Here is a 14,247-nt window from a genome sequence, read left to right on the forward strand (position 1 = left end):
TCCCTCTGTGTGTGACTCTCTCTCTCTCCCTCTGTGTGTGACTCTCTCCCTCTGTGTGTGACTCTCTCTCTCCCTCTGTGTGTGACTCTCTCTCCCTCTGTTTGACTCTCTCTCTCTCCCTCTGTGTGACTCTCCCTCTGTCTGTGACTCTCTCTCTCCCTCTGTGTGTGACTCTCTCTCTCTCCCTCTGTGTGTGTGTCTCTCTCTCTCCCTCTGTGTGTGACTCTCTCCCTGTGTGTGTGACTCTCTCTCTCCCTCTGTGTGTGACTCTCTCTCTCTCCCTCTGTGTGACTCTCTCTCTCTCCCTCTGCCTGTGACTCTCTCTCTCCCTCTGTGTGTGACTCTCTCTCTTACCCTCTGTGTGTGACTCTCTCTCTCTCCCTCTGTGTGTGACTCTCTCCCTGTGTGTGTAACTCTCTCTCTCCCTCTGTGTGTGACTCTCTCTCTCTCCCTCTGTGTGTGACTCTCTCTCTCTCCCTCTGTGTGTGACTCTCTCTCTCCCTCCCTGTGTGTGACTCTCTCCCTATGTGTTACTCCCTCGCTCTCCCTGTGTGTGACTCTCTCTCTCTGTGACTCTCTCTCTCTCTCTGTTACTCTCCCTCTGTGAGTGAATCTCTCTCTCCCTCTGTGTGTCAATCACTCTCTCCCTCTGTGTGTGAATCTCTCTCTCCCTCTGTGTGTGACTCTCTCTCTCCCTCTGTGTGTGAATCTCTCTCTCCCTCTGTGTGTGACTCTCTCTCTCTCTGTGACTCTCTCCCTCTGTGTGTGAATCTCTCTCTCCCTCTGTGTGTGAATCTCTCTCTCCCTCTGTGTGTGAATCTCTCTCTCCCTCTGTGTGTGACTCTCTCTCTGTGACTCTCTCCCTCTGTGTGTGAATCTCTCTCTCCCTCTGTGTGTGAATCTCTCTCTCCCTCTGTGTGTGACTCTCTCACTCTCTCTGTGACTCTCTCCCTCTGTGTGTGACTCTCTCTCTCTCTCTCTGTGACTCTCTCCCTCTGTGTGTGACTCTCTCTCTCTCTCTGTGATTCTCTCCCTCTGTGTGTGACTCTCTCTCTCTCTCTCTGTGACTCTCTCCCTCTGTGTGTGAATCTCTCTCTCACTCTGTGTGTGAATCTCTCTCTCTCACACTGTGTGTGACTATCTCCCTCTGTCTGTGACTCTCTCCCACGGTGTGACTCTCTCTCTCCCTATGTGTGTGACTCTTGTCATGATATCCAAAATGTGGAGATGCCGGCGTTGGACTGGGGTGAGCACAGTACGAAGTCTTACAACACCAGGTTAGAGTCCAACAGGTTTGTTTCGATGTCACTAGCTTTCGGAGCGCTGCTCCTTCCTCAGGTGAATGAAGAGGTATGCTCCAGAAACACATATACAGACAAATTCAAAGATGCCAAACAATGCTAGGAATGCGACCATTAGCAGGTGATTAAATCTTTACAGATCCAGAGATGGGGTAACCCCAAGTTAAAGAGGTGTGAATTGTCTCAAGCCAGGACAGTTGGTAGGATTTTGCAGGCCAGATGGTGGGGGATGAATGTAATGCGACATGAATCCCAGGTCCCGGTTGAGGCCGCACTCATGTGTGCGGAACTTGGCTATAAGTTTCTGCTCGGCGATTCTGCGTTGTCGCGCGTCCTGAAGGCCGCCTTGGAGAACGCTTACCCGGAGATCAGAGGCTGAATGCCCTTGACTGCTGAAGTGTTCCCCGACTGGAAGGGAACATTCCTGCCTGGTGATTGTTGCGCGATGTCCGTTCATTCGTTGTCGCAGCGTCTGCATGGTCTCGCCAATGTACCACGCTTCGGGACATCCTTTCCTGCAGCGTATGAGGTAGACAACGTTGGCCGAGTCGCACGAGTACGTACCGCGTACCTGGTGGGTGGTGTTCTCACGTGTAATGGTGGTATCCATGTCGATGATCTGGCATGTCTTGCAGAGATTGCCATGACAGGGTTGTGTGGTGTCGTGGTCACTGTTCTGAAGACTGGGTAGTTTGCTGCAAACAATGGTTTGTTTGAGGTTGCGCGGTTGTTTGAAGGCAAGTAGTGGGGGTGTGGGGATGACCTTGGCGAGATGTTCATCGTCATCAATGACATGTTGAAGGCTGTGAAGAAGGTGACGTAGTTTCTCCGCTCCGGGGAAGTACTGGACGACGAAGGGTATTCTGTCGGTTGTGTCCCATGTTTGTCTTCTGAGGAGGTCGGTCCGGTTTTTCGCTGTGGCGCGTTGGAACTGTCGATCGATGAGTCGAGTGCCATATCCCGTTCGTACGAGGGCATCTTTCAACGTCTGTAGATGTCTGTTACGCTCCCCCTCGTCTGAGCAGATCCTGTGTATACGGAGCGCTTGTCCATAGGGGATGGCTTCTTTAATGTGTTTTAGGGTGGAAGCTGGAGAAGTGGAGCATCATGAGGTTATCCGTTGGTTTGCGGTAAAGCGAAGTGCTGAGGTGACCGTCCTTGATGGAGATGAGTGTGTCCAAGAATGCAACTGATTTTGGAGAGTAGTCCATGGTGAGTCTGATGGTTGGATGGAACTTATTAATGTCATTGTGTAGTCGTTTCAGTGATTCTTCGCCGTGGGTCCAAAGGAAAAAAATGTCATCGATGTATCTGGTGTATAACGTCGGTTGAAGGTCCTGTGCGGTGAGTAGGTCCTGTTCAAACTTGTGCATGAAGATGTTGGCGTATTGGAGTATTTGGACTACTCTCCAAAATCAGTCGCATTCTTGGACACACTCATCTCCATCAAGGACGGTCACCTCAGCACTTCGCTTTACCGCAAACCCACGGATAACCTCACGAAGCTCCACTTCTCCAGCTTCCACCCTAAACACATTAAAGAAGCCATCCCCTATGGACAAGCGCTCCGTATACACAGGATCTGCTCAGACGAGGGGGAGCGTAACAGACATCTACAGACGTTGAAAGATGCCCTCGTACGAACGGGATATGGCACTCGACTCATCGAGCGACAGTTCCAACGCGCCACAGCGAAAAACCGCACCGACCTCCTCAGAAGACAAACATGGGACACAACCGACAGAATACCCTTCGTCGTCCAGTACTTCCCCGGAGCGGAGAAACTACGTCATCTTCTTCACAGCCTTCAACACGTCATTGATGACGATGAACATCTTGCCAAGGTCATCCCCACACCCCCACTACTTGCCTTCAAACAACCGCGCAACCTCAAACAAACCATTGTTTGCAGCAAACTACCCAGTCTTCAGAACAGTGACCACGACACCACACAACCCTGCCATGGCAATCTCTGCAAGACGTGCCAGATCATCGACATGGATACCACCATTACACGTGAGAACACCACCCACCAGGTACGCGGTACGTACTCGTGCGACTCGGCCAACGTTGTCTACCTCGTACGCTGCAGGAAAGGATGTCCCGAAGCGTGGTACATTGGCGAGACCATGCAGACGCTGCGACAACGAATGAACGGACATCGCGCAACAATCACCAGGCAGGAATGTTCCCTTCCAGTCGGGGAACACTTCAGCAGTCAAGGGCATTCAGCCTCTGATCTCCGGGTAAGCGTTCTCCAAGGCGGCCTTCAGGACGCGCGACAACGCAGAATCGCCGAGCAGAAACTTATAGCCAAGTTCCGCACACATGAGTGCGGCCTCAACCGGGACCTGGGATTCATGTCGCATTACATTCATCCCCCACCATCTGGCCTGCAAAATCCTACCAACTGTCCTGGCTTGGTACAATTCACACCTCTTTAACCTGGGGTTACCCCATCTCTGGATCTGTAAAGATTTAATCACCTGCTAATGCTCGCATTCCAAGCATTGTTTGGCATCTTTGAATTTGTCTATATATGTGTTTCTGGAACATACCTCTTCATTCACCTGAGGAAGGAGCAGCGCTCTGAAAGCTAGTGGCATCGAAACAAACCTGTTGGACTTTAATCTGGTGTTGTAAGACTTCGTACTATGATATCCAAACACACACATGATAGACAAACCAACAGACCAATTAGCACACATAACACGACAGCCAATCACAGACAACGGCAGACACAGTATAAGACAAGAAACACGACACCTGGTGGACAGTCCATCTGGAGACAAGGACAAGGCCAGGACCTGATTAACAAGACACTCACACTCTCACCACGTGCTGAGTACCAAGTCAGATCTGTAAATAACATGTTGGAATAAAACTGCGTTGTGCCAATCGCAGCCGTGTTGGTTCATCTGTACCTCAGAGCACCCAACACCACAACTCTCTCACTCTGTGTGTGACTCTCTCCCTCTGTCTGTGCTTCTCTCTCTCCTTCTATGTGTGTGCATCACTCTCTCTCTCTCTCTCTCTCTGTGAATCTCTCTCTCCCTATGTGTGTGAATCACTCACTCCCTCTGTGTGTGAATCTCTCTCTCTCACTCTGTGTTACTCTCTCCCTCCCTCTGTGTGTGACTCTCTCCCTCCCTCTGTGTGTGACTCTCTCTCTCTCACTCTGTGTGTGATTCTCTCTCTCACTCTGTCTGTGAATCACTCTCTCCCTCTGTGTGTGAATCTCTCTCTCTCTCACTCTGTGTGTGACTCTCTCCCTCCCTCTGTGTGTCAATCACTCTCTCCCTCTGTGTGTGACTCTCTCTCTCTCACTCTGTGTGTGAATCTCTCTCTCTCACTCTGTGTGTGACTCTCTCTCTCTCCCTCTGTGTGTGACTCTCTCTCTCTCTCCCTCTGTGTGAGACTCTCTCTCTCTCCCTCTGTGTGTGACTCTCTCTCTCTCTCCCTCTGTGTGTGACTCTCTCTCTCCCTCCCTGTGTGTGACTCTCTCCCTATGTGTTACTCCCTCGCTCTCCCTGTGTGTGACTCTCTCTCTGTGACTCTCTCTCTCTCTGTGACTCTCTCCCTCTGTGTGTGAATCTCTCTCTCCCTCTGTGTGTCAATCACTCTCTCCCTCTGTGTGTGAATCTCTCTCTCTCACTCTGTGTGTGACTCTCTCCCTCCCTCTGTGTGTGACTCTCTCTCTCTCACTCTGTGTGTGACTCTCTCTCTCCCTCTGTCTGCGACTCTCTCTCTCTCTGAGTGTGACACTCGCTCTCCCTTTGTGTGTGACTCTCTCTCTCCCTCTGTCTGCGACTCTCTCTCTCCCTGAGTGTGACACTCTCCCTCTGTGTGTGACTCACTCTTTCTCCCTGTGTGTGACCCTCTCTCTCCCTCTGTGTGTGACTCTCTCTCTCCCCCTCTGTGTGTGACTCTCTCTCTCCCTCTGTGTGTGACTCTCTCTCTCCCTGTGTGTGACTCTCTCTCTCCCTCTGTGTGTGACTCTCTCTCTCCCTGTGTGTGACTCTCTCCCTGTGTGTGACTCTCTCTCCCTCTGTGTGTGACTCTCTCTCCCTCTGTGTGTGACACTCTCTCTCCCTCTGTGTGTGACTCTCTCTCTCCCTGTGTGTGTGACTCTCTCTCTCCCTCTGTGTGTGACTCTCTCCCTCTGTGTGTGACTCTCTCTCTCCCTGTGTGTGAATCACTCTCTCTCTGTGAATCTCTCTCTCCCTCTGTGTGTGAATCACTCTCTCCCTCTGTGTGTGAATCTCTCTCTCTCACTCTGTGTGTGACTCTCTCTTTCCCTCTGTCTGTGACACTCTCTCTCCCTCTGTGTGTGACTCACTCTTTCTCCCTGTGTGTGACCCTCTCTCTCCCTCTGTGTGTGACTCTCTCTCTCCCCCTCTGTGTGTGACTCTCTCTCTCCCCCTCTGTGTGTGACTCTCTCTCTCCCTCTGTGTGTGACTCTCTCTCTCCCTCTGTGTGTGACTCTCTCTCTCCCTCTGTGTGTGACTCTCTCACTCTGTGTGTGACTCTCTCCCTCTGTGTGTGACCCTCTCTCTCCCTCTGTGTATGACTCTCTCTCTCCCCCTCTGTGTGTGACTCTCTCTCTCCCCCTCTGTGTGTGACTCTCTCTCTCCCCCTCTGTGTGTGACTCTCTCTCCCCCTCTGTGTGTGACTCTCTCTCCCTCTGTGTGTGGCTCTCTCTCTCCCTCTGTGTGACTCTCTCTCTCCCTCTGTGTGACTCTCTCTCTCCCTCTGTGTGTGACTCTCTCTCTCCCTCTGTGTGTGACTCTCTCACTCTGTGTGTGACTCTCTCCCTCTGTGTGTGACTCTCTCTCTCCCTCTCTGTGTGAATCAGTCTCTCCCTCTGTGTGTGAATCTCCCTCTCTCCCTCTGTGTGTGAATCTCTCTCTCCCTCTGTGTGTGAATCACTCTCTCCATCTGTGTGTGACTCTCTCTCTCCCTCTGTGTGTGACTCTCTCTCTCCCTCTGTGTGTGACTCTCTCCCTGTGTGTGTGACTCTCTCCCTCTCTGTGCGTGACTCTCTCACCCTGTTTCTCTCTCTGTCTCCCTCTTTTTCTCTCTTTCTCTCCTCTCTCTCTCACTCTCCTCTCTCACTGTCTCTCTCTCTCTTTCCTCACTTCTTTCTCTCTCCCACACCCTCGGACACTCATCCTCCTCCACACTCGGTCCCTCACACTGCCCTTACCTCCTTCATATCCTCATAAAAGAGGAAGAGAATCCGATGTTTGTCCTTCGCTTCCCACCATCCCTTCACATGGTCGTACCAGGAACCCCAGCTCACTGAAACAGAGCAAGAACAGGCACAGTAAGATCCCATGAGATTAACCCTTTTCCCAAAGCTAAGACCAGGGACAGTGCAGTGGGAGCTTTACTCTGTATCTAACCCCGTGCTGTACCAGTCCTGGGAGTGTTTGATGGGGACAGTGTAGAGGGAGCTTTATTCTGTATCTAACCCCGTGCTGTACCTGTCCTGGGAGTGTTTGATGTGGACAGTGCAGTGGGAGCTTTACTCTGTATCTAACCCCGTTCTGTACCTGTCCTGGGAATGTTTGATGGGGACAGTGTGGAGGGAGCATTACTCTGTGTCTAACCCCGTGCTGTACCTGTCCTGGGAGTGTTTGATGGGGACAGTGTAGAGGGAGCTTTACTCTGTATCTAACCCCGTGCTGTACCTGTCCTCGGAGTGTTTGATGGGGACAGGTAGAGGGAGTTTACTCTGTATCTAACCCTGTGCTGTACCTGTCCTGGGAGTGTTTGATGGGGACAGTGTAGAGGGAGCTTTACTCTGTATCTAACCCCGTGCTGTACCTGTCCTGGGAGTGTTTGATGGGGACAGTGTAGAGGGAGATTTACTCTGTATGTAACCCCGTGCTGTACCTGTCCTGGGAGTGTTTGATGGGGACACTGTAGAGGGTGCTTTACTCTGTATCTAACCCCGTGCTGTACCTGTCCTGGGAGTGTTTGATGGGAACGGTGTAGAGGGAGCTTTACTCTGTATCTAACTCCGTGCTGTACCTGTCCTGGGAGAGTTTGATGGGGACAGTGTAGAGGGAGCTTTACTCTGTATCTAACCCCGTGCTGTACCTGTCCTGGGAGTGTTTGATGGGGACAGTGTAGAGGGAGCTTTACTCTGTATCTAACCCCGTGCTGTACCTGTCCTGGGAGTGTTTGATGGGGACAGTGTAGAGGGAGCTTTACTCTGTATCTAACCCCGTGCTGTACCTGTCCTGGTAGTGTTTGATGGGGACAGTGTAGAGGGAGCTTTACTCTGTATCTAACCCCGTGCTGTACCTGTCCTGGGAGTGTTTGATGGGAACGGTGTAGAGGGAGCTTTACTCTGTATCTAACTCCGTGCTGTACCTGTCCTGGGAGAGTTTGATGGGGACAGTGTAGAGGGAGCTTTACTCTGTATCTAACCCCGTGCTGTACCTGTCCTGGGAGCGTTTGATGGGGACAGTGTAGAGGGAGCTTTACTCTGTATCTAACCCCGTGCTGTACCTGTCCTGGGAGTGTTTGATGGGGACAGTGTAGAGGGAGCTTTACTCTGTATCTAACCCCGTGCTGTACCTGTCCTGGGAGTGTTTGATGGGGACAGTGTAGAGGGAGTTTACTCAGTATCTAACCCCGTGCTGTACCTGTCCTGGGAGTGTTTGATGGGGACAGTGTAGAGGGAGCTTTACTCTGTATCTAACCCCGTGCTGTACCTGTCCTGGGAGTGTTTGATGGGGACAGTGTAGAGGGAGCTTTACTCTGTATCTAACCCCATGCTGTACCTGGCCTGGGAGTGTTTGATGGGGACAGTGTAGAGGGAGCTTTACTCTGTATCTAACCCCGTGCTGTACCTGTCCTGGGAGTGTTTGATGCTCAATTAGGGGTTTGTTGATGTGCAGTGAAATCTCACCTTGTCCATGCAGGAATTTTTGGAAGAACTCCGGCCAGTTTCCCGGCTCCGGCATCACGATGTCCATTCGATGGAAATGAAAATTCGACACAAGATTATCTTTGCCGTTACGAGCGATTACTATGGTCTGGGAAGAGAAAGCTCAAATCCATTAGGGAGTCCTCACTCTTGCCTTTAACCTGCCTGAGTGAGGGGAGGCGTGAGGGAGTCCCACAGATTGGAGACTGAGGGAGGGGGAGTGAGGGAATCCCACAGTTTGGAGATTGAGGGAGGGGGGAGTGAGGGTGTCCCACTGTTTGGAGTCTGAGGGAGGGGGGAGTGAGGGAGTCCCACAGATTGGAGACTGAGGGAGGGGGGAGTGAGGGTGTCCCACAGTTTGGAGTCTGAGGGAGGGGGCAGTGAGGGAGTCCCACAGATTGGAGACTGAGGGAGGGGGGAGTGAGGGAGTCCCACAGTTTGGAGGCTGAGGGAGGGGGTAGTGAGGGAGTCCCACAGTTTGGAGACTGAGGGAGGGGGAGTGAGTGAGTCCCACAGTTTGGAGACTGAGGGAGGGGGGTGCGAGAGAGTCCCACAGTTTGGAGACTGAGGGAGGAGGAGGTGAGGGAGTCCCACAGTTTGGAGACTGAGGGAGGGGGAGTGAGTGAGTCCCACAGTTTGGAGTCTGAGGGAGGGGGGAGTGAGGGAGTCCCACAGATTGGAGACTGAGGGAGGGGGGAGTGAGGGAGTCCCACAGTTTGAAGGCTGAGGGAGTGGGTAGTGAGGGAGTCCCAAAGTTTGGAGACTGAGGGAGGGGGAGTGAGTGAGTCCCACAGTTTGGAGACTGAGGGAGGGGGGTGCGAGAGAGTCCCACAGTTTGGAGACTGAGGGAGGAGGAGGTGATGGAGTCCCACAGTTTGGAGACTGAGGGAGGGGGAGTGAGTGAGTCCCACAGTTTGGAGACTGAAGGAGGGGGGAGCGAGCGAGTCCCACAGTTTGGAGACTGAGGGAGAGGGGAGTGAGGGAGTCCCACAGTTTGGAGACTGAGGGAGGGGGTGTGAGGGAGTCCCACAGTTTGGAGAATGAGGGAGGCGGAGTGAGGGAGTCCAACAGTTTGGAGACTAATGGAGGGGGAGTGAGGGAGTACCACAGTTTGGAGACTGAGGGTCGGGGGAGTGAGGGAGTCTCACAGTTTGGAGACTGAGGGAGGGGGGAGTGAGGGAGTTCCCCAGTTTGGAGACTGAGGGAGGGGGGAGTGAGGGACTCCCACAGTTTGGAGACTGAGGGAGGGGGAAGTGAGGGAGTCCCACAGTTCGGAGACTGAAGGAGGGGGGAGTGAGTGAGTCCCACAGTTTGGAGACTGAGGGAGGGGGGAGCGCGAGAGTCCCATAGTTTGGAGGCTGAGGGAGGGGGGGGGAGTGAGGGAGTCCCACAGTTTGGAGACTGAGGGAGGGGGGTGAGGGAGTCCCACAGTTTGGAGACTGAGGGAGATGGGAGTGAGGGTGTCCAACAGTTTGGAGACTGAGGGAGGGGGTGTGAGGGAGTCCCACAGTTTGGAGACTGAGGGAGGCGGAGTGAGGGAGTCCCACAGTTTGGAGACTGAGGGAGGGGGCGTGAGGGAGTACCACAGTTTGGAGACTGAGGGACGGGGGAGTGAGGGAGTCTCACAGTTTGGAGACTGAGGGAGCGGGGAGTGAGGGAGTCCCACAGTTTGGAGACTGAGGGAGGGGGGAGTGAGGGAGTCCCACAGTTTGGAGACTGAGGGAGAGGGGAGTGAGGGAGTCCCACAGTTTGGAGATTGAGGGAGGGGTGAGTGAGGGTGTCCCACTGTTTGGAGTCTGAGGGAGGGGGAGTGAGGGAGTCCCACAGATTGGAGACTGAGGGAGGGGGGAGTGAGGGAGTCCCACAGTTTGGAGACTGAGGGAGGGGGTAGTGAGGGAGTCCCGCAGTTTGGAGACTGAGGGAGGGGGCGTGAGGGACTCCCACAGTTTGGAGACTGAGGGAGGGGGGGAGTGAGGGAGTCCCACAGTTCGGAGACTGAGGGAGGGGGGAGTGAGGGACTCCCACAGTTTGGAGACTGAGGGAGGGGGGAGTGAGGGACTCCCACAGTTTGGAGACTGAGGGAGGGGGGAGTCTCAGAGTTTGGAGACTGAGGGAGGGGGGAGTGAGGGACTCCCACAGTTTGGAGACTGAGGGAGGGGGGAGTGAGGGACTCCCACAGTTTGGAGAATGAGGGAGGGGGGAGTGAGGAAGTCCCACAGTTTGGAGACTGAGGGAGGGGGGAGTGAGGGAGTCCCACAGTTTGGAGACTGAGGAAGGGGGGAGTGAGGGAGTCCCACAGTTCGGAGACTGAGGGAGGGGGGGAGTGAGGGACTCCCACAGTTTGGAGACTGAGGGAGGGGGGAGTCTCAGAGTTTGGAGACTGAGGGAGGGGGGAGTGAGGGACTCCCACAGTTTGGAGACTGAGGGAGGGGGGAGTGAGGGAGTCTCAGAGTTTGGAGACTGAGGGAGGGGGGAGTGAGGGACTCCCACAGTTTGGAGACTGAGGGAGGGGGGAGTGAGGGAGTCCCACAGTTTGGAGACTGAGGGAGGGGGGAGTGAGGGAGTCCCACAGTTTGGAGATTGAGGGAGGGGGGAGTGAGGGTGTCCCACTGTTTGGAGTCTGAGGGAGGGGGAGTGAGGGAGTCCCACAGATTGGAGACTGAGGGAGGGGGGAGTGAGGGTGTCCCACAGTTTGGAGTCTGAGGGAGGGGGCAGTGAGGGAGTCCCACAGATTGGAGACTGAGGGAGGGGGGAGTGAGGGAGTCCCACAGTTTGGAGGCTGAGGGAGGGGGTAGTGAGGGAGTCCCACAGTTTGGAGACTGAGGGAGGGGGAGTGAGTGAGTCCCACAGTTTGGAGACTGAGGGAGGGGGGTGCGAGAGAGTCCCACAGTTTGGAGACTGAGGGAGGAGGAGGTGAGGGAGTCCCACAGTTTGGAGACTGAGGGAGGGAGAGTGAGTGAGTCCCACAGTTTGGAGTCTGAGGGAGGGGGGAGTGAGGGAGTCCCACAGATTGGAGACTGAGGGAGGGGGGAGTGAGGGAGACCCACAGTTTGAAGGCTGAGGGAGGGGGTAGTGAGGGAGTCCCACAGTTTGGAGACTGAGGGAGGGGGAGTGAGTGAGTCCCACAGTTTGGAGACTGAGGGAGGGGGGTGCGAGAGAGTCCCACAGTTTGGAGACTGAGGGAGGAGGAGGTGATGGAGTCCCACAGTTTGGAGACTGAGGGAGGGGGAGTGAGTGAGTCCCACAATTTGGAGACTGAAGGAGGGGGGAGCGAGAGAGTCCCACAGTTTGGAGACTGAGGGAGAGGGGAGTGAGGGAGTCCCACAGTTTGTAGACTGAGGGAGGGGGTGTGAGGGAGTCCCACAGTTTGGAGACTGGGGGAGGCGGAGTGAGGGAGTCCCACAGTTTGGAGACTAATGGAGGGGGAGTGAGGGAGTACCACAGTTTGGAGACTGAGGGACGGGGGAGTGAGGGAGTCTCACAGTTTGGAGACTGAGGGAGGGTGGAGTGAGGGAGTTCCCCAGTTTGGAGACTGAGGGAGGAGGGAGTGAGGGACTCCCACAGTTTGGAGACTGAGGGAGGGGGGAGTGAGGGAGTCCCACAGTTCGGAGACTGAAGGAGGGGGGAGTGAGTGAGTCCCACAGTTTGGAGACTGAGGGAGGGGGGAGCGCGAGAGTCACATAGTTTGGAGGCTGAGGGAGGGGGGGGGAGTGAGGGAGTCCCACAGTTTGGAGACTGAGGGAGGGGGGTGAGGGAGTCCCACAGTTTGGAGACTGAGGGAGATGGGAGTGAGGGTGTCCCACAGTTTGGAGACTGAGGGACGGGGGAGTGAGGGAGTCTCACAGTTTGGAGACTGAGGGAGGGGGGAGTGAGGGAGTCCCACAGTTTGGAGACTGAGGGAGAGGGGAGTGAGGGAGTCCCACAGTTTGGAGACTGAGGGAGGGGGTGTGAGGGAGTCCCACAGTTTGGAGACTGAGGGACGGGGGAGTGAGGGAGTCTCACAGTTTGGAGACTGAGGGAGATGGGAGTGAGGGAGTCCCACAGTTTGGAGACTGAGGGAGGGGGTGTGAGGGAGTCCCACAGTTTGGAGACTGAGGAAGGGGGGAGTGAGGCTGTCCCACCATTTGGAGTCTGAGGGAGGGGGAGTGAGGGAGTCCCACAGATTGGAGACTGAGAGAGGGGGGAGTGAGGGTGTCCCACAGTTTGGAGTCTGAGGGAGGGGGGAGTGAGGGAGTCCCACAGATTGGAGACTGAGGGAGGGGGGAGTGAGGGAGTCCCACAGTTTGAAGGATGAGGGAGGGGGTAGTGAGGGAGTCCCACAGTTTGGAGACTGAGGGAGGGGGAGTGAGTGAGTCCCACAGTTTGGAGACTGAGGGAGGGGGGTGCGAGAGAGTCCCACAGTTTGGAGACTGAGGGAGGAGGAGGTGAGGGAGTCCCACAGTTTGGAGACTGAGGGAGGGGGAGTGAGTGAGTCCCACAGTTTGGAGACTGAAGGAGGGGGAGCGAGAGAGTCCCACAGTTTGGAGACTGAGGGAGAGGGGAGTGAAGGAGTCTCACAGTTTGGAGACTGAGGGAGATGGGAGTGAGGGAGTCCCACAGTTTGGAGACTGAGGGAGGGGGTGTGAGGGAGACCCACAGTTTGGAGACTGAGGGAGGCGGAGTGAGGGAGTCCCACAGTTTGGAGACTAATGGAGGGGGAGTGAGGGAGTACCACAGTTTGGAGACTGAGGGACGGGGGAGTGAGGGAGTCTCACAGTTTGGAGACTGAGGGAGGGGGGAGTGAGGGAGTCCCCCAGTTTGGAGACTGAGGGAGGGGGGAGTGAGGGAGTCCCACAGTTTGGAGACTGAGGGAGGGGGGAGTGAGAGAGTCCCACAGTTTGGAGCCTGGGGGGGGGGGGTGAGGGAGTCCCACAGTTTGGAGTCTGAGGGAGGGGGGAGTGAGGGACTCCCACAGTTTGGAGACTGAGGGAGGGGGGAGTGAGGGAGTCCCACAGTTCGGAGACTGAAGGAGGGGGGAGTGAGTGAGTCCCACAGTTTGGAGACTGAGGGAGGGGGGAGCACGAGAGTCCCATAGTTTGGAGGCTGAGGGAGGGGGGGGGAGTGAGGGAGTCCCACAGTTTGGAGACTGAGGGAGATGGGAGTGAGGGAGTCCCACAGTTTGGAGACTGAGGGAGAGGGGAGTGAGGGAGTCCCACAGTTTGGAGATTGAGGGAGGGGTGAGTGAGGGTGTCCCACTGTTTGGAGTCTGAGGGAGGGGGGAGTGAGGGACTCCCACAGTTTGGAGACTGAGGGAGGGGGGAGTGAGGGAGTCCCACAGTTCGGAGACTGAAGGAGGGGGGAGTGAGTGAGTCCCACAGTTTGGAGACTGAGGGAGGGGGGAGCGCGAGAGTCCCATAGTTTGGAGGCTGAGGGAGGGGGGGGGGAGTGAGGGAGTCCCACAGTTTGGAGACTGAGGGAGATGGGAGTGAGGGAGTCCCACAGTTTGGAGACTGAGGGAGAGGGGAGTGAGGGAGTCCCACAGTTTGGAGATTGAGGGAGGGGTGAGTGAGGGTGTCCCACTGTTTGGAGTCTGAGGGAGGGGGGAGTGAGGGAGTCCCACAGATTGGAGACTGAGGGAGGGGGGAGTGTGGGTGTCCCACAGTTTGGAGTCTGAGGGAGGGGGGAGTGAGGGAGCCCCACAGATTGGAGACTGAGGGAGGGGGGAGTGAGGGAGTCCCACAGTTTGAAGGCTGAGGGAGGGGGTAGTGAGGGAGTCCCACAGTTTGGAGACTGAGGGAGGGGGAGTGAGTGAGTCCCACAGTTTGGAGACTGAGGGAGGGGGGTGCGAGAGAGTCCCACAGTTTGGAGGCTGAGGGAGGGGGTAGTGAGGGAGTCCCACAGTTTGGAGACTGAGGGAGGGGGAGTGAGTGAGTCCCACAGTTTGGAGACTGAGGGAGGGGGGTGCGAGAGAGTCCCACAGTTTGGAGACTGAGGGAGGAGGACGTGAGGGAGTCCCACAGTTTGGAG

General features: G+C 55.4%; 1 protein-coding gene across 2 annotated transcripts in view; it reads right to left on the minus strand.

The window, feature by feature from the left end:
• The window catches only part of LOC140395990 (sulfotransferase 1 family member D1-like), a 135,204-nt gene that overhangs the window by 10,755 nt on the left and 110,202 nt on the right, over positions 1-14,247 (minus strand). For both annotated transcript variants that reach the window (XM_072484025.1, XM_072484026.1), the window contains exons 5-6: positions 8,224-8,350; positions 6,508-6,602 (exon numbers count right to left, since the gene is read on the minus strand). In XM_072484025.1, the coding sequence (XP_072340126.1) occupies positions 6,508-6,602; positions 8,224-8,350 (222 nt within the window). The remainder of the gene's footprint in view (positions 1-6,507; positions 6,603-8,223; positions 8,351-14,247) is intronic.

The sequence above is a fragment of the Scyliorhinus torazame genome, chromosome 19 (assembly GCF_047496885.1).
Source record: "Scyliorhinus torazame isolate Kashiwa2021f chromosome 19, sScyTor2.1, whole genome shotgun sequence".
Lineage (NCBI taxonomy): Eukaryota > Metazoa > Chordata > Chondrichthyes > Carcharhiniformes > Scyliorhinidae > Scyliorhinus > Scyliorhinus torazame.